We start from the raw sequence: 15,403 nt of genomic DNA, 5'->3' as shown, positions 1-15,403 counted from the left end.
CTACTGGGTCTGCAGCGCCAGAAACATCTGGTCAGAACATCTGCATTTTATGTGTCATCATACAGTACACATGCATTTGGGAAGTTGTTGTATTTTGTGTTGTTACTTGGCAACACGACTTAAAAGCAACGATATCCTCGTCGCCAGATGTCGTCAGTACTCGTTAGGACTGTTTTTGTGTTTTTAATTAAGTTTTTAAAGCTTCACTGCTGCAGCTAAAATCTAATCTTTTCTTTAAAAAAACGAGTAAGAATAAACTAAGACATTACAGCTGAGGAGATGAATGAGTAGAGGAACAAAGCAGTTGAAAAATGAAAGTCAACACAAAAATACGAAAAAAACTGCAGTTCCTCTAATGGCCACTAGAGTCAATCCCATAGACTCCTGTGTTAAAACGTCATAAATAAATATGTTCAGAGCCTGACATAAAAAACTTTTTCAGTGTCTACGACTTACTTCCTTCTTCATGACGACTCTGCAGCTTTGTAAATCTGAGCTTTTCAGAAACCTACGGGTGGCGTCACCGAGGCTACGTCCATATTTGTTCATCGTGAGTGACCAAAACTCATCGTAAACGTCCATAAAACAATTACATGTCTGGTCACCTCAGAGTAAATAAGGGATCCTTCTCTTTAAGCTGGAAAAATCTTTTCATGATTAGACTAAGGAGCATTTTTTAAGTCCAGCGTCTTGAGAACAACTGACTTGTGTGCAGAATAATTTCAATAATCAGGTTTAATGGCTAAAATGAACACTTTTCTTTGCGCTTTTCAATTTGACAGCTTTTTCATTTATGAATGTTGCATATTTTCGCAGGAAAAACGCACTCACTCTCATTTTAACAGAAGTTACTATTCAGAAATGTCTCATTTGGAATAATAATAATAAAAAAAAGCACCAAAAATTAGGCTTAGTTGAAAAGATTTAATTGTTTTCTTAACTTTTCAAATTACTTTGAATGAATGAATGAAAGAAAAGGGACTAAAAAGGAAAAACTAGAGGTGAGGTCAAATATTAGTTTGAAGCCACTTGGGTTTTATAAAGAAGCACCTGATGTTATCAGAGAGTTTGAAATGACTGCAGCCGAGAGTTGGCACCGTGTTTGTGAAGAACGAGGTCAAACGGTGTGATAGGGGAAAATCAATAAGATAAAACGTGCGGTCACAGTGATGGGAGGATGATGTCATCAGCATCTCATAAACATCTGCATTAAAATCACATCATTATGAACTGAACTAACCCCCCAAAACCTGAACTACAACCGTCTCAGTAGATTCTTCTGTAGAAGAGTTTGGAGCTGAAACAAATCATTGATAATCAATTTATCATTACATAATTTTTTACAAGCACTTTCAGTTTAATGCAATCGACTGAGTCACTGGTTTTGACTGTTGGCTGAACCAGACCAGATGTCCTCTTGGACTAGAGAGGCCCTCTGAGGATGTTTTTTGGTTTTTTTGCAGATGATACCAATACCAATCATCTATGAGTGAGATCAGACATTACCCATCATTATTGGCTGCACTGCAGATGACGTATGTTTTATCAGTCTCAGGTTTTGTCTTGGTTGTAAGCCACAGGTGATCGGTAACTAGAAGCATTTAGTCTCATCTTTTAAAGGGATAGTTCAACATTTTGGCAAATTGGACCATTGCCTTAATCCCTATAGTCATAGCAGTAGGTTTGTTACTTTTAGTTGTCGGTGCAAGCTGTTTTTAGATCGGCAAAGCAGAGCCGCGAGCTGCTCAGAGCTACGCTATGGAGGCTAATATTCTTGGTTTCCCTCATCAAACTCATCAACTACACAATCCAACAACTCCAAAACGCTCTGGTGGACAAGCTGTTGTGTGTCTGGTAACGTTGTGTTATTATCTCATAGCGTGGTGAATGTGCAGCTCACAACTTGTCCACCAGAGCGTTGTGGAGTTGTTGGATTGTGTATTTGATGAGTTTGATGAGGGAAACCAAGAAATCCCATAATGAGCCTCCGTAGCGTAGCTCTGAGCAGCTCACGGTTCTGCTCCGCCGTTCTAAAAACAGCTTGCACCGACAATTAAAGGTAACGAACCTACTGCTATGACTACAGGGATTATGGCAATGGGCCAATTTGCCAAAATGTTGAACTATTCCTTTAATTATGTAGCTTTCATCAATGGACAGGAATATGTATTTGCACATTTTATTTTAGAATAAATGTTCTATTATATTTTAAAGAATAAAACACAATCAGCTGGTGGAAGATGCTTTGTTCTACTTTTTCAGTTTTCATGTTCTCAGAGCCTGAACCTGTCGTCGCCTCCGTCCTCACCTCTCGAGGTAACTGCTGCCTCATCCTGCTGCTAAACATTTCTGTTCAGAACGAGATCACAATGGTAAATGGTCTGTATTTACACAGACAACACTCTAGTCTGCACATCTGTCCACAGCAGCTCAAACACAGTGTCATAACTTTTATCTTGTAGTTCAATCTAATCTTGAGGCTGAAGTCACTCTGGTTACGCGTTATTCCCGCTGGACATGAGCTAACATCTGATTGGAAGCTCTGATTACAGACTCTTGACTCATGGGTCCAGAATGACACCAGTCCAGTGCACAAAGTGACAGGGAAAAGTCACACAGTGGAAAAAGATGGAACAAACAGAAATAGGAAAATTGGCTTCGGGGATGAAAACCCTTGATTTCCTCTGCGGAGACGGAGAACACCCAGGTTCAGTCCTGCTTAGTGAGCAAAACAAATTGAGCTGAACACACAGTTTATTCTAGTGGAAACCCCTTATTGGCATTTTGATGCATCTGTTGCTTTATGAGTAATGAAGACGCAGTGACGCTGAAACGAGAGGATGAGCTAACCAAGTCTCTTTTTTTTCCCCTTTCTAAATGTCGACAGGCCACCGTCCGTCCACTTCCACCGGATCACCAGTTAAAAATATATTTTTAGACCACAGGCTCACGTGGTGATCACAAGGGAAACTGATGCTTTCAAGTTACATCCATGTTATATGTTCATAATATATTTATATTCTTTCAGTTTTTTCTCCATTCATTAGAATATCCTGGAAGAAATACTGTCATTATTAATAAACCAGTTTAATTATGTCATAATAGCCCTGTTGTTTCAGTGGTTTTCTGGTGTATTTGTGCCTTTTGGTGTTTTTATGTCTCTGTATTTTAAATTCTGCTTTTGTTTTTTATTGTAAAACACTTTTAGAGCCTCATCTAGAAAAAAAACAGATAGAAAATTAAGTTAAGTTTCATATTTAGGCTACTTGTTTCTGTTTAAGTTTTCATCATTTCATCATCTTATCTGTATTTTTCTCAGTAGAAGCTTTTTGATTGACGTTTTGTTGTTTTTTAACCCTTTATTGGGCAAGCGATCACAATCGGAAACTTATTTTTGACAAATAAAACAAGTTATTTAAGTTAAAGTTCAGAATTAATATTTTTTGCACATTTATATGTATTAATAAATATTCCTTTAACTTTTTCCACATATTTTTTAAACATTTTGGGAAAATTATGACTTTCGAAGGGTGAAGAACCATATATGTTAACTTCATTGACCTTGATTTGTCCAGATAAAGTAAAGAAAGCTCTTCCAATACCCTGCAATAATGGTCCAAGGTTGAAATTTTGAATTTCCAACTATTAAAATGAGTGTCCTATAAAGGGTTAAACATGCTCTAGTCTAAATGTATAGATACTGTATAATATGGATTCACATTGTGTGTAATTTAACCGTGATGTCAATATTTATCACAATGAAGTAAGAAAACCATGAATAATGAATAAAGGAACCAGATGAGAATGTCTGCCACAGAAAATCTTCTTCGCATTGATCCAAAAATCCCATTTACAAAAAAAAAAAAAAAAATCAATGAGGAGTCAAAACACTTCCAACACCAGATGGATTCTTCTCCACTAAACGACAAGTTATTTTAAGAGAAATTCACTTTTAAAAACTTCTATTTTGAATGGGTTTCTATTGGATTCATGTTCATTATGTTCTGCACATCTTCCAGCTGGAACTGGTGAAACAGTCCACACCAGTTTCATCACCAGAGTCAGGCAGCTCTATATTAGATGAGACGAAAACTACTAAATGATTTTAGAGCTGATTCACTTAAAAAACACACAACCACACACAAACATGTATTTACCAGGGTTTGAAAAGGCTGCTGGTGTTTATCTTTTTTTCCACTCTGGTTAAAAACGTCTCTGTGTGGAGGTTAAATACATAATTTGATGCATTTTTCCTTTCACATACATTTTTGTTTTAGACGCCTCTGGGAAACACAAGTTCCTGGTTTAAGAGAACAGAAGAAAAAGTGGAAGACAAACTCTACCCGTCGAGTGAACAGATGCTAAAATCAGAGACCATTAACAAAAAAAAGGAAAAGAAAAAGACTCAACAAGCAATTACTTCCTCTAAATAAAGTAGAAATGGCACAGTGTGAGTCACACTCGCTGGCCTCCATCACTTTGTTGAGTCTTGGAATTACAGAAACATGAAAATCCTTGAGATACCAGAGGAAGATAAAACCCACAGAGCCTGCAGCCAAGGATAATGTAAAATCAGCTGTGCTCACTGATCCTGCCTTTTTTTTTGGGGATGGATGCTATGGTTCATGCAGCTGAAACGGACAAGCTGAGGTTTCACGGTTGGCATTACGTTTAAATTAAACGTACGAAAGACACAATCCACATCTGAGCCGCCTCAAACATTTAAAACTTTTTTTCTTTTTTAACCTAATTTTCCTCTACAGCTCCGTCTGTGTGATTCCTACACCTCCTTCAAAACAGCAACACTTTATTTTAATGTGTGCATTCAGACAACTTAATCATGGAGTGTTTTTTCCAATTAATCCAAGCACAGTACGAACCATTTAGCAAAAAAAGGGAAAACTGATTAAATGTGTGTGTGTGTGTGTGTGTGTGTTGGTCCCTGTGGGAAACACTTTCAATTGGCATCAATCTGAATTAGTCCCATATGTTGTTTCTGAAGCTTCACCTGGCACCGAGGTGGAGGCGACTGGAGGGTTGTTCAGCTTCAACCGGAGCAAAAAAAATCAAATATTTGCTCCATAAAAGGGGAATAAAGTTCAAACAGGATCCTGGTTTAAGCTTTTAGTGTGAAGTTGTTGCAGCGGTTATAAAAACACAAAGCAATTTTTGTAGTTTTTAATTTGGTTTTTTAGTTTTCTTTTGTTTCTCTGCTGCACTTGGCTTGCTCCTGTTTTGAAATGTGCAGTATAAGTAGTTATTGTGAGGTAAAATAAAGTTATTAATTTTAAAAAAAGAGTGATAATAACCAGGTAAATGAATGTCACAGAGCAGCAGAGACTCTCAAACCCTCCAAGTACATTAAAGTCTCACTGGTTTAGGTTCAGGTTTTTGTTTATTTTACTGTAGTTTATTCCAGTGTCAGTATGATGATGAGGGCTGTTTGGTAATTGGTCTGTTTTGGTAACACACACAAAACAGTTGAAATGTGTTTTTGTTGCAGCGCTGCGTGAAATAAAAACAGATTTCTTCATCTTTCCTTCACTACGAAAACAACAAAAACGATCTGATAAAGAGAAGAGATTCAACATGATTCACACTGCAAAAACTCAAAATCTTTCCAAGAATATTTGTCTTATTTCTTGTCAAAATGTCTCATTTCTAGTGAAAACTAATCTCTTTCCACTTTAAATAAGACTCATCACCTAAAAATGAACTTGTTTTTAGATCATTTTCACTTGAAATAAGTAGAAAAATCTGCCACTGAAAGCAAGTTTTTTGTGCTTGTAATAAGAAAGAAAAACTTGCTCCACTGTCAGATTTTTCTACTTATTTCAAGTGAAAATAGACTTGAAATAAGTAAAAAGCGTCTAAAAACAAGCAAATTTTTTTATGTGACGAGTCTTATTTTGAGTATAATTTGACTACAAATGACAATTTGACTAGAAATAAGACAAATATTCTTGGTAAGATTTTGAGTTTTTTCAGTGCAGTTTCAGTTTCCAAAACCTGTTACCGTTGTTATATGAAAACCGTGTACCGTAGGTTGTTTTGCAGCCGTGACACCTACCCATTGATCATGCTCAGCAGGCCCTCGACCAGGTGAGCCAGGTAGGACACCTGGGCGCTCTCGTCGGGGAAGACGGGCCCGTGCATGGAGGCCAGCTGGGCCAGGCACTGCAGCGAGTCCTGGGCCATGTCCGAGTCCTCCCGGATCTTCCTGTGTACCTGCAGGAGGAGGAAAAGAATTAGAAGAGTTGAATTTGTGTTGTTCTTTTGTTTTGTGTTTACAAAAGTATGAAAAGAGGGAATGTTATCAAGTAAAAAAAAAAAGGCCAAATCTGATGGAAAATAAGCGCAGTGTGGGGGGAGAAAGACCAGACGGGCTGAGTGGATGTGGAAAAACCCCTGCACTCTGTCACTTTCAACAACCGGCTGAAAAAGCACAGATCATTTCAGTCTTGTCCTGTTGCCCACCTGCTGCTGCACGAGCAGAGAGAGAGAGACACAACAAGGACGGAAAAAGAAAAGAGAACAGAAAAAAAAGAAAGAAAAAAAAAGCCCATCAGAGCTTTCTTCAATCCTCCACATTTCTCTGTAATAAGGAAGGAAAAGCGACGGCGAGAGCCAGTTATGTGGTTCGTGGCGATCGACCGAAACCTTCCACAACGTACTGAAGTACCTGCTGCGGCTGCGAGGCGCCGACATGAAAGACAGACACGCTCAGCAGAAATAATAAAGAAAAAAAAAAAAAGATGCTCGCTCGGGCTGAAAGGAAAATACAGCAAGAAAAAGCAAAATCCACTCAAAAGAAATAATAGCGACACCTTTGTGGCATGTGTGGTTTAACAAAAAAGCAGCTATGGAGGCTCCTCAGGGAGGTCAGAGGTCAAGAGTAACATCCTATACAGCAAGAAGACACTCGAGCTTGAAGGTTGTTTAACTCTTGACTCATATTTTGTGTTTTAAATGTAAAATCACATGTAAAAAATCATGAAATTCATTTATTGAAATGTCAAAATCAGCTGCAGATTCACCTCAAACAACCTCAGACATAAAAATCGCTGAGAGACTTCCTCAACGAGTTCAAGCACATAAGTCATAGAAAACAAATTAAAGTCTAATTGCCTTAAAAGAAGCGGATTAGCTCTAATCAGAGAATAAAAAAATCTTCTATTATTGCACATTATATGGAGACACTAGAAATTATCCTTTAACATCCACGTCTTCAGGCGTTTTCTTTCTTTAATGCAAGTTTTTTTAAAATATATATATACACACAGCCATACCAGTTAAAGTACGCCTGGTAGGAACAATTAGGTTTATGACCATTGACGAAGACAATGACTTTATCTACTTTATATTACAATTTTGTCAGTAATCCTAAACTATATGAGTTATTAGAAATAGCAGACAAAGCTTTATCGAAGTGAAACATCTCCTACAAACAACCGTCGATGGGAAGTTCATCGAAGCCTCAAAAAACAAGAATTTGAATGAATGAATCAGTGTTTTACGGAGTCATTTGTCTCGTCCACGTTCACTTCTCGTTTCTGAAAGAGTCACCACAGGTTCACGTTTATATTTGGCTCCTGTCGACACCGCAGCTAAAAAACACTTTGAATGAGAAAAGTTGCAGGTCAAAGAATGAGAAGGTGAACCTGCCTCCTCCTCCTCCTCTTCCTGTCATCACATTCAAAGACACACATCGGCTGGCCCCCAAACAAGATTAATACTCACTGAGTGTAACCCACTAACCTCAGGAAAAAAAGCGGCGAAACGATTTTCAACACGTCTGTCTTTTGCAAAAAAAAAAAAAAAAAAAACACAAAACAAAACAAAACCAAACCAAACAACCCAAAAACAAAAAAAACAATCAGCGAGCTCGTCCGTCCGTCCGTCCGTCCGACCAGCTGCAACAATCACACCCACAGAGCGACGAGTCTCATCTCAGTCCAGAGCTGCTGCTGCTGCTGCTGCTGCTGCTGCTGCTGCTGCTGCTGCTGCTTCTCTCTACTACTGAGATTTGGGCTTTCACACTCCAACAACAACAACAACGAAAGATGAAGAGTCATTGTTAGATCCAGTTGTGCGTTCGAACGCGGGCAGGAAGGCGGTGGCGGCAGCGCGAGTCATCACAGCAACATGTGTATCCACTGACGCTGTGTTGTTGTGGACGTCTGGAGCTCAGCTGTCCTCCTCTTCCTCCTCCTCCCTCTCTCTCCTCACAGTCAGTCCAAGCTCTTTCCCCTCTCCTCCTCCTCCTCCTCCTTCTTCTTCTTCTTCTCCTCCCGTCTCTTGAACTGTCATCCTCTTAAATCCAGACTGAGCTCCTCTTCCTCACCAGACCCACACACACACACTAAGCCAGCGCACGGCCCCATCGCCGGAGCAAATCAAACTTTCAACCTCCCTGTCGCTGCTTCTTCTGCTTCTTCCTCCCTCTCCTCCTTCTCCTCGTCCGCTGCCTCTCAAATCTTCTCACTTCCTCCCTCCAAAGTCTTTCTCCACTCCTCCTCCTCCTCCTCCTCCTCCTCTTCCTCCTCCCTGCTCCCTGCTCTCCAGCTGGGGAGCTTTGGCTGGTTGTGAGATCTCAGATGCTAACGTAGTGTAGCTTCCATAGTCTTTCTTGCTGCTGCTGCTGCTGCTGCTGCTGCTGCTCTCTTCCAGAGCGTGAAGTCATCCTCTGGAAGAGCTCAGCGAGAGGACAGGGGAGGAAGAGGAGTGGGGGCGGGGAGGAGGAGGAGGAGGAGGAGGAGGGGAGGGGGGGCAACGAGCGAGCGAGTGAGCAAAGAGAGAAGGAGAGGGAGAGAGGGAGGGGAGGGAGGGGAGAGGCAGCGCAAGGCCAAAGGATTGAACAGTACGCGCTCTGAAAAAGCAGCTGCACCAGTGAATGATCTATGCGATGCCAGTAATGTCAGTCGCCTTGAGTCTGACTATAGTTAGAGATACATAACGGATGTGTGTGTGTGTGTGTGTGTGTGTGTGTGTGTGTGTGTGTGTGTGTGTGTGTGTGTGTGTGAGCGTAGAGCATGTGGGGAGTGGGATGGATGGATGGAAAGAGAGAGAGAACAAGATACAACAATACGAAACATTTTGGGAATGCAGATCAGATGGCTGCAGATTTTGCACACTGATTAATCAATGGGTTTGGTATCAGTGCAGCATTAGTGGTCGTTCTTCACGCCGTTGTCACGCTCGCTAATTCGATTCTCGCCACATTTGCTTTGGCAGCCGGGGCTTCGCCTCGTAGACTTTCTGTACCACCACTACGACCAAGACTGTGGAAATAGAAACTGAGTGGGACTCGTCGTCTCTTTGGACAGTTTGATTCAGTTTCTGTTTTGTTTTTTTTGTTTTTTTTTAATCACCATAACTGAGTTTTAGGAAGTTTGATGAATATAAACAGTGTTTGGATATTAAAAAAGCTTTTTTTTCCTTCACTGTGAAACTATTCTGAAACTTTAATTTATGCCTTAACTTTTCTAACTTGATTTAATTATCATATAAACAAGAGCAATTAGAGACGTTGAGACGAGAAGTAACAATTACAGTCATTATTGATTAATCTGCTCATTCCTCTCCATCGATGTACAACAGGGTATTTGGGACATTGTAGGTAAAAACATAACGAGGGTGGGGGTGAATATCCAGGTTTAAAACTCAGATTTGTTAAGTGGAAAATTGCAAATTTATGCGAAGAGAAACTTGGATACTCCGACTTCACAAAGCCTCAAATTTGCAAGAAAATAACTTGAAATTTTGTGTTATTTTCAAACAAGGAAGAAAACTTGTCTCTACACTTCATAAGGCTGGAAGAGCAAAACATTTTTCTGTAAATTTGCTATGTTAAACTTAAAGCAGAAGTAAGTGATATATTTGTGTTAATATAAGTCTTAAATAGTTGTATCTTCCGACAGCAATCACTTCTATAGAGTGTTTGGTCTGAAACACGGGTCTGTCAGTCACTCTGCTCTGCTCTGAGCCCAGGAGAAAACTTTTATCGTATCCTACAGTTTTTATCCAATGAGGAGAGAGAACGGCGTGCAGGGCTGTGTGTGCAGCCAAGGAACGCCGTGAATGTGGTGACGTAGGGACGAGAACTGTTATGGTGCGTTCAAGGAAACTCGTATTTTTCTGACCGTGAAGTGGTACCAGTTCGATCTGGTACGAGTTCACCGGTCAGAAGTTACGAGTGGCCGTTATAGTGACTTTCACAGGTAAAACAGGTCGGAAAAACACGAGTGGGTTGCCTGGAACGCTACAAAGTCGTAAGTTGTGACTTGAAGCTGTAATTTACGATTTCAAAAGCCTGCCTGGAACGCAGCATTAGCGAAAACGACCGGACCACTCACTTCTGCTTTAAAGTTTTGGCCTCAGAATAATTTTATCTCACCTGATTTTATTATATATTCTAAGAAATACGAACCGGCTTTATCATAATCATAATTTCCCAAAAAGCCTGAGGTGACGTCTGCTGTTATTTCTTTTCTTTACAGTCCATTAACTGACATAATCACCAAAGAAACACATCAAATCAAGCTGGAAGAAACATGTTCTTGTCCTTTTTCTTTTCTTTCTTTTTTTTTGCTTGAAAAGTGACAGAAACTAAAAGCTTTACTCATCAGCGTCTAATTGCTGCAGCTCTAATTCAGTGCAAACTTCAGGTACTTAGCAGCTTTTACGCTGTTTACGACGAACCGACTTCCAGAGCTGTTGAAAAAATGTCTTATTGAATATTTTGTATTTGCCTATTTTTTTTCCCTCCTGGAAAACAATAATCTCTGGCAGCTTATAAGTACATTTTCTAAAAACATGACTGTGTCTCTCTCCAAGTCTCTGTGGCTGCAGATAGAGACTGTTTGTTAAAAGACGATATACAATACAACTACTATGCTGTATGAGCATTAGAGGACTGAGAGTTTCCTCTATTGTGACAAAATGTAGATGAGGAACAAATATAGTTCATGTTTATATATTCTGTTCTGTTGATGCATCGAAGAATCAGCTGAGTTTACTGTTTATTTATAGTATATTTATATAGTATATAGGATTCAGATTCAGCTCAGTTTTCTCCTGAACATCACTGCAGAAATGAATTTCTTCACACTGAATAAGTGTCGAGGTTCAACATGAAGAAAGACGAGGAAGAAGACGGATATAACCATGGAGGAAAAAGAAAGAAAGAAAGAAAGAAAGAAAGGGCAGCAGTTAATGAGGGAGAGATCCAGCCAACAAGAGGGAGGGAGGAAAATGAAGGAGAACAACAGGGGAGACAATAAAGAGGGGAGGGAAGAGGATGAAGGAGGGGGAGGAGGAGAGAGTGAGCCAGAGGAAGAGATGGAAAGAGAAACAGAGAGAGAGAGACAGAGAACGACAGGGAGAATGAGGAATGATATTTATAGAAGGAGACAAAGCCTGGTGTCTGTTACCTCGGGGGGCTCAGAGGCTCATCTTTCTGTTTTTTCAAATCAACACTGTGCTTCCAACTTATTGTCTCTCTCTCTCTCTCCTTCCCTCTCCATCTCTCCCTCTCTCCATCTCTCCCTCTCTCAGATTGGGTTACTGTCTGCCTGCAGGCCTCTGCTGCAGCCTCACCAGTCCCTGCTCTCCACACTGATTGTGTTTACTCGGTAAACACACAAACGCTTTAGCGGCGTGTGTGTGTTGCTGCTCTCTTGTGCATCTCTCCTCTAGTCTGTGAGTGAGGCCCTTCTTTTTTTTTTTTCATTTACCCCTGCTGTGTCTGTTATTTTACATCGCAACAGCTGCACTCGGATCAGCCGTAAAGATTAAAACAGGTGACAGGTTTTATTGTTGTGACATGTAACACATGTAAGTGTTTTACATACAGTGTAAGTGAGCTACATGTGATACTATGGACGACTTCCAAGGACAGATGGAGGTTTGAGACTTGGTCGTTTAGGTTATAGCTGAATCAAAACCTAGTGAATCGTACGTAATCAGGTTATTTTGTTACTATATATACACATTATAATTAAATATATTGTCATTCTGCAGTTGTATATGAACATTAATACATATTTCTTTAATAATATCACCGCAGCAGCTGCTAAATCTCTAAAAATAAGTTATGTTGTGTTGTTGTCTCTTCACTGATTATTGCATTTGAAAAAGGAGTTTCAGCGAATTGACACTGATCTGATTTAATGGAGCTGGTTTTCATGTCGTCTTCGCTCCTCGCTGCCTCTGCAGACCTCACACTCTCCACCACACTACAGCACCAACATGTGGGAACTTTTTGAGGTGCAGCTCAGCTACGGTGCAACTACACAATACAATAGGTCCATAACAAAAGCTCTGTAATAACTAACTAATTCAGCTTGAGGGGCGGTGTTATGTAATGTTATTATATCAGGAGGTGTCGTGATGAACAAATATTTTTTGTTGATTAATCTGATGATTCATTGTCTGGTTAATTAAAGCACTTTATCCTGGAGCCAAAAACCGAATGAAACCCAATTAGGAGACAGAAGGAGAAGGTAATGTTTCTATTTCACATCCTGCAATGAGCACGATTTTTGCTTTTCTGCTTGAAAATGACTTAAACAATGAGTTGAGCATTGAAATACAACAACTGATCGATTAATTGATGAATCGCTGCAGCTCTGCAGTCACTTCCCTCTGTGTAAAGGACGTTTATACATCAGGGTGAGTGTACACACTGTGTAACACATGTCCAGTGTGTGCATGCATGCATGCATGTGTGTGTGTGTGTGTGTGTTTGGATGTGATGAAGCAAACCAGATGTGTGGTTTGTGTTTGCATGTGTGTACACACTCAATCACAGTTTGATGCAGCGCTCTAATCGTCCTGAGCCAAACTGAAATTAAAAACCCAGAGAAACACAGACAAACAAAAACACACACAGCTGAGGCCCGAAATTAAAGATCGTGCGCTTTTGTTGCGCTCTCCTTTTCCTTTCTACTTCTTTTTTTTTTTTTTGGTTTTCAGGCAGCTGGGGGGTTGGGTGGGAGTGGGGGTGTGGAAGGATCACGAGGTGTTAAATCGACGTAGTGGGTTTGTTTTGAAGGAGGCCAACAATCAACGACCTTCTTCCTTTTCAATCTCCCATGGCCCATTTATCCTCCGTCACTCTGCTGGAAATTGCAGCCACGTTTCTCCATCTCCCTCTAAACGGTCGTTCTCTCTCTGGTCCGTCTTTTCTCGTTGCCTCCCCACCCCCACCGCTACCACCCACCCTCCTTCAACCTCTCTCTGTGAAATTACACACCCTGCTCCATACATCCTTTTGTTTCATCTTCTCTCTGCTTTCTCTTCCACTTCACTCAGTCTCCAAACAGTTTTTTTTTGTGTGTGGGTTGCCTTTCATTTCCTTCCCATCATCTCTCATCGCTTCCATCCATCTTGAAATCACACAAACCCCTGAACCTCGGAGCTGAAGTGGGAAAGAGAGAGAGACGAGATCTTGGCCGGGTTTGATTCCCACCTGACACTTCAGCGTCTCTTCAAGCAGCAAAAAAATAAAAAATAAAAATAAACGGCAAAATGGCGGCAGGATGCTTGTGTGATTATTGAGCTGCAGAGACCTCGGGCCTCGCTGTGATTGACAGCTGTCAATTATAATCGGCCTCCGGTGTTTAAAGCCTCATCGAAGAAACGACAGACTGACACGAGCCGATGGTCACAGGACGACTCGCTGCCTAGCCTACTACAGGTTCTCACAGGCTTTTGTAAAAAAAAAAAAAAAAATAAAAAAATTAACCGCTTCCTTTCCAGTCGGTTTTCTATCAGCTCTGAGAGAAAACACTGTACTCCACAGTGTAAGTGCTGTGGAGACCTGGGAACGAGGAAACATCACAACAGTTTGAGGTAATGACACTGTACTGCAACATCCGACAGCCAAAAATCGTCTGAAAACCTTTTGTCACAGATCGTTTCTCATCTCAGCCAGGCTGCATCCACACTTCCACATTTCTATTTTAAAGTGCATTTCTTTTGCTGTGTTTTCACCTCCAGTCCACTCTCACTCTGGTGTTTTCTACTGTATAACAGAGAGAGAGAGAAAAAAAAAAACGTAGCTGGCCCCGTTTTATTCTGGAAAAATGCCAGGTTGCTAAGACGATTAATCACAGTTCACGGTTTAGTGTGAACGTTAAACAGCAGCAGAAATGTGAACATTAACTTCTCTCAAGTCATTGTCAGTACAGCTCTTTACTAATGTTTAATGTTAAATTTAACTTGTGTTTTACCGTAATCTGAAATTTATAACTGCAGCTGTGTTTATTATTTATTCATGGTACCTATTCACTGTATTTGTATCATTGCATTTATTGTATTCAGTATATTTTATCCTATTCTAAAGCCTGACCAGGGACAAAGACAGCAAATTAGCTGAAGCTAGACGTCTTATATGCATCACATTTTCCCATTTTCTATGGCAATGTTGTATCGTCCTTGTGAAATAAACATTAAAAACGAATAATAAATAAAACAGTGTCATCAAAAGTGCAATATGGTTAAATGCAATATCCAAATTAGAGGAGCTGCAGCTTTTGTTTTATTGATAAAAGATAAAATTGTGTTACTACAGAGACACACTGAACAGCTAATCATATTATCATGATGTAAAGGGACATGTTTGTTTTTGGACAAGATTCACAAATTGTATCTTTTTTAAGTGAAAATGAAAAGTGAATTTCACCGATTCGAGTTGAAATTGAGTTGAAACACATATTGCAATATGATGTTTCTTGCAGCTCTGTCAGTTATTACAACTGAGATTCTATCCATCTCTTTTTTTATGGATTTTCTCCCTCCTTTTCCTTCAGATCACTACAAGTGCAGATATATTTGTAGATCCACCCACAGATGTCTCAGTGATGTTCAGGTTCAGAGATCTCCGAGGGTCGATCCAAAAGCTTCAGCTTCTGTTTGTAAAAAGTACTTCATGGTGGATTTTGATATTTTCTTTGGATCATTGTCTTGTTTGTAGAAGCCAGACTCTTTATACTTTCACTTTTGCGGCTGTTTGGACTGAATCTACCATCGAGAATTTACAAATATTTATTAGACTCTGTTCTTCTCCTCTGTCCGTACAATCTTCTTTAGCCAAAATCTGGGTTTGTATTTACTGTACATCATCAGCTCACACACCGACATGACTGATGATGGTTAAACTATAAAAATAACACCCATGTTGTCAGTGGTGCACAGTAACGGAGTAAATTTACTTGAGCATTGTACTTAAGCACATATCCAGAGGATTTGTACTTTACTTGAGTATTAGATTTCTTTGGTACTTATTACTCTTACTTGAATACATTTCCAAGACAAATATTTTTACTTTTACTTGAGTTAATTAGTAGGAAGGCTGAAAAGTACTGGTTACTTTCAGGTCTTTTTCTAAAATCCTATTGGA

The 15,403-nt window shown here is 39.9% G+C and overlaps 1 protein-coding gene across 1 annotated transcript in view; it reads right to left on the bottom strand.

Annotated features, from left to right (window-relative positions):
- The window catches only part of xpo4 (exportin 4), a 76,727-nt gene that overhangs the window by 26,913 nt on the left and 34,411 nt on the right, over positions 1-15,403 (bottom strand). Inside the window, exon 8 of the mRNA XM_085766059.1 lies at positions 6,071-6,228. Coding sequence (XP_085622185.1) covers positions 6,071-6,228 — 158 coding nt within the window. The remainder of the gene's footprint in view (positions 1-6,070; positions 6,229-15,403) is intronic.

The sequence above is a fragment of the Trachurus japonicus genome, chromosome 21, assembly GCF_045865225.1.
Source record: "Trachurus japonicus isolate A0001 chromosome 21, Traja_1.0".
In the NCBI taxonomy this organism is placed as follows: Eukaryota; Metazoa; Chordata; class Actinopteri; order Carangiformes; family Carangidae; genus Trachurus; species Trachurus japonicus.
The sequence above is the reverse complement of the archived record's forward strand: the minus strand, read 5'-3'. Positions and strand labels throughout refer to the sequence as shown.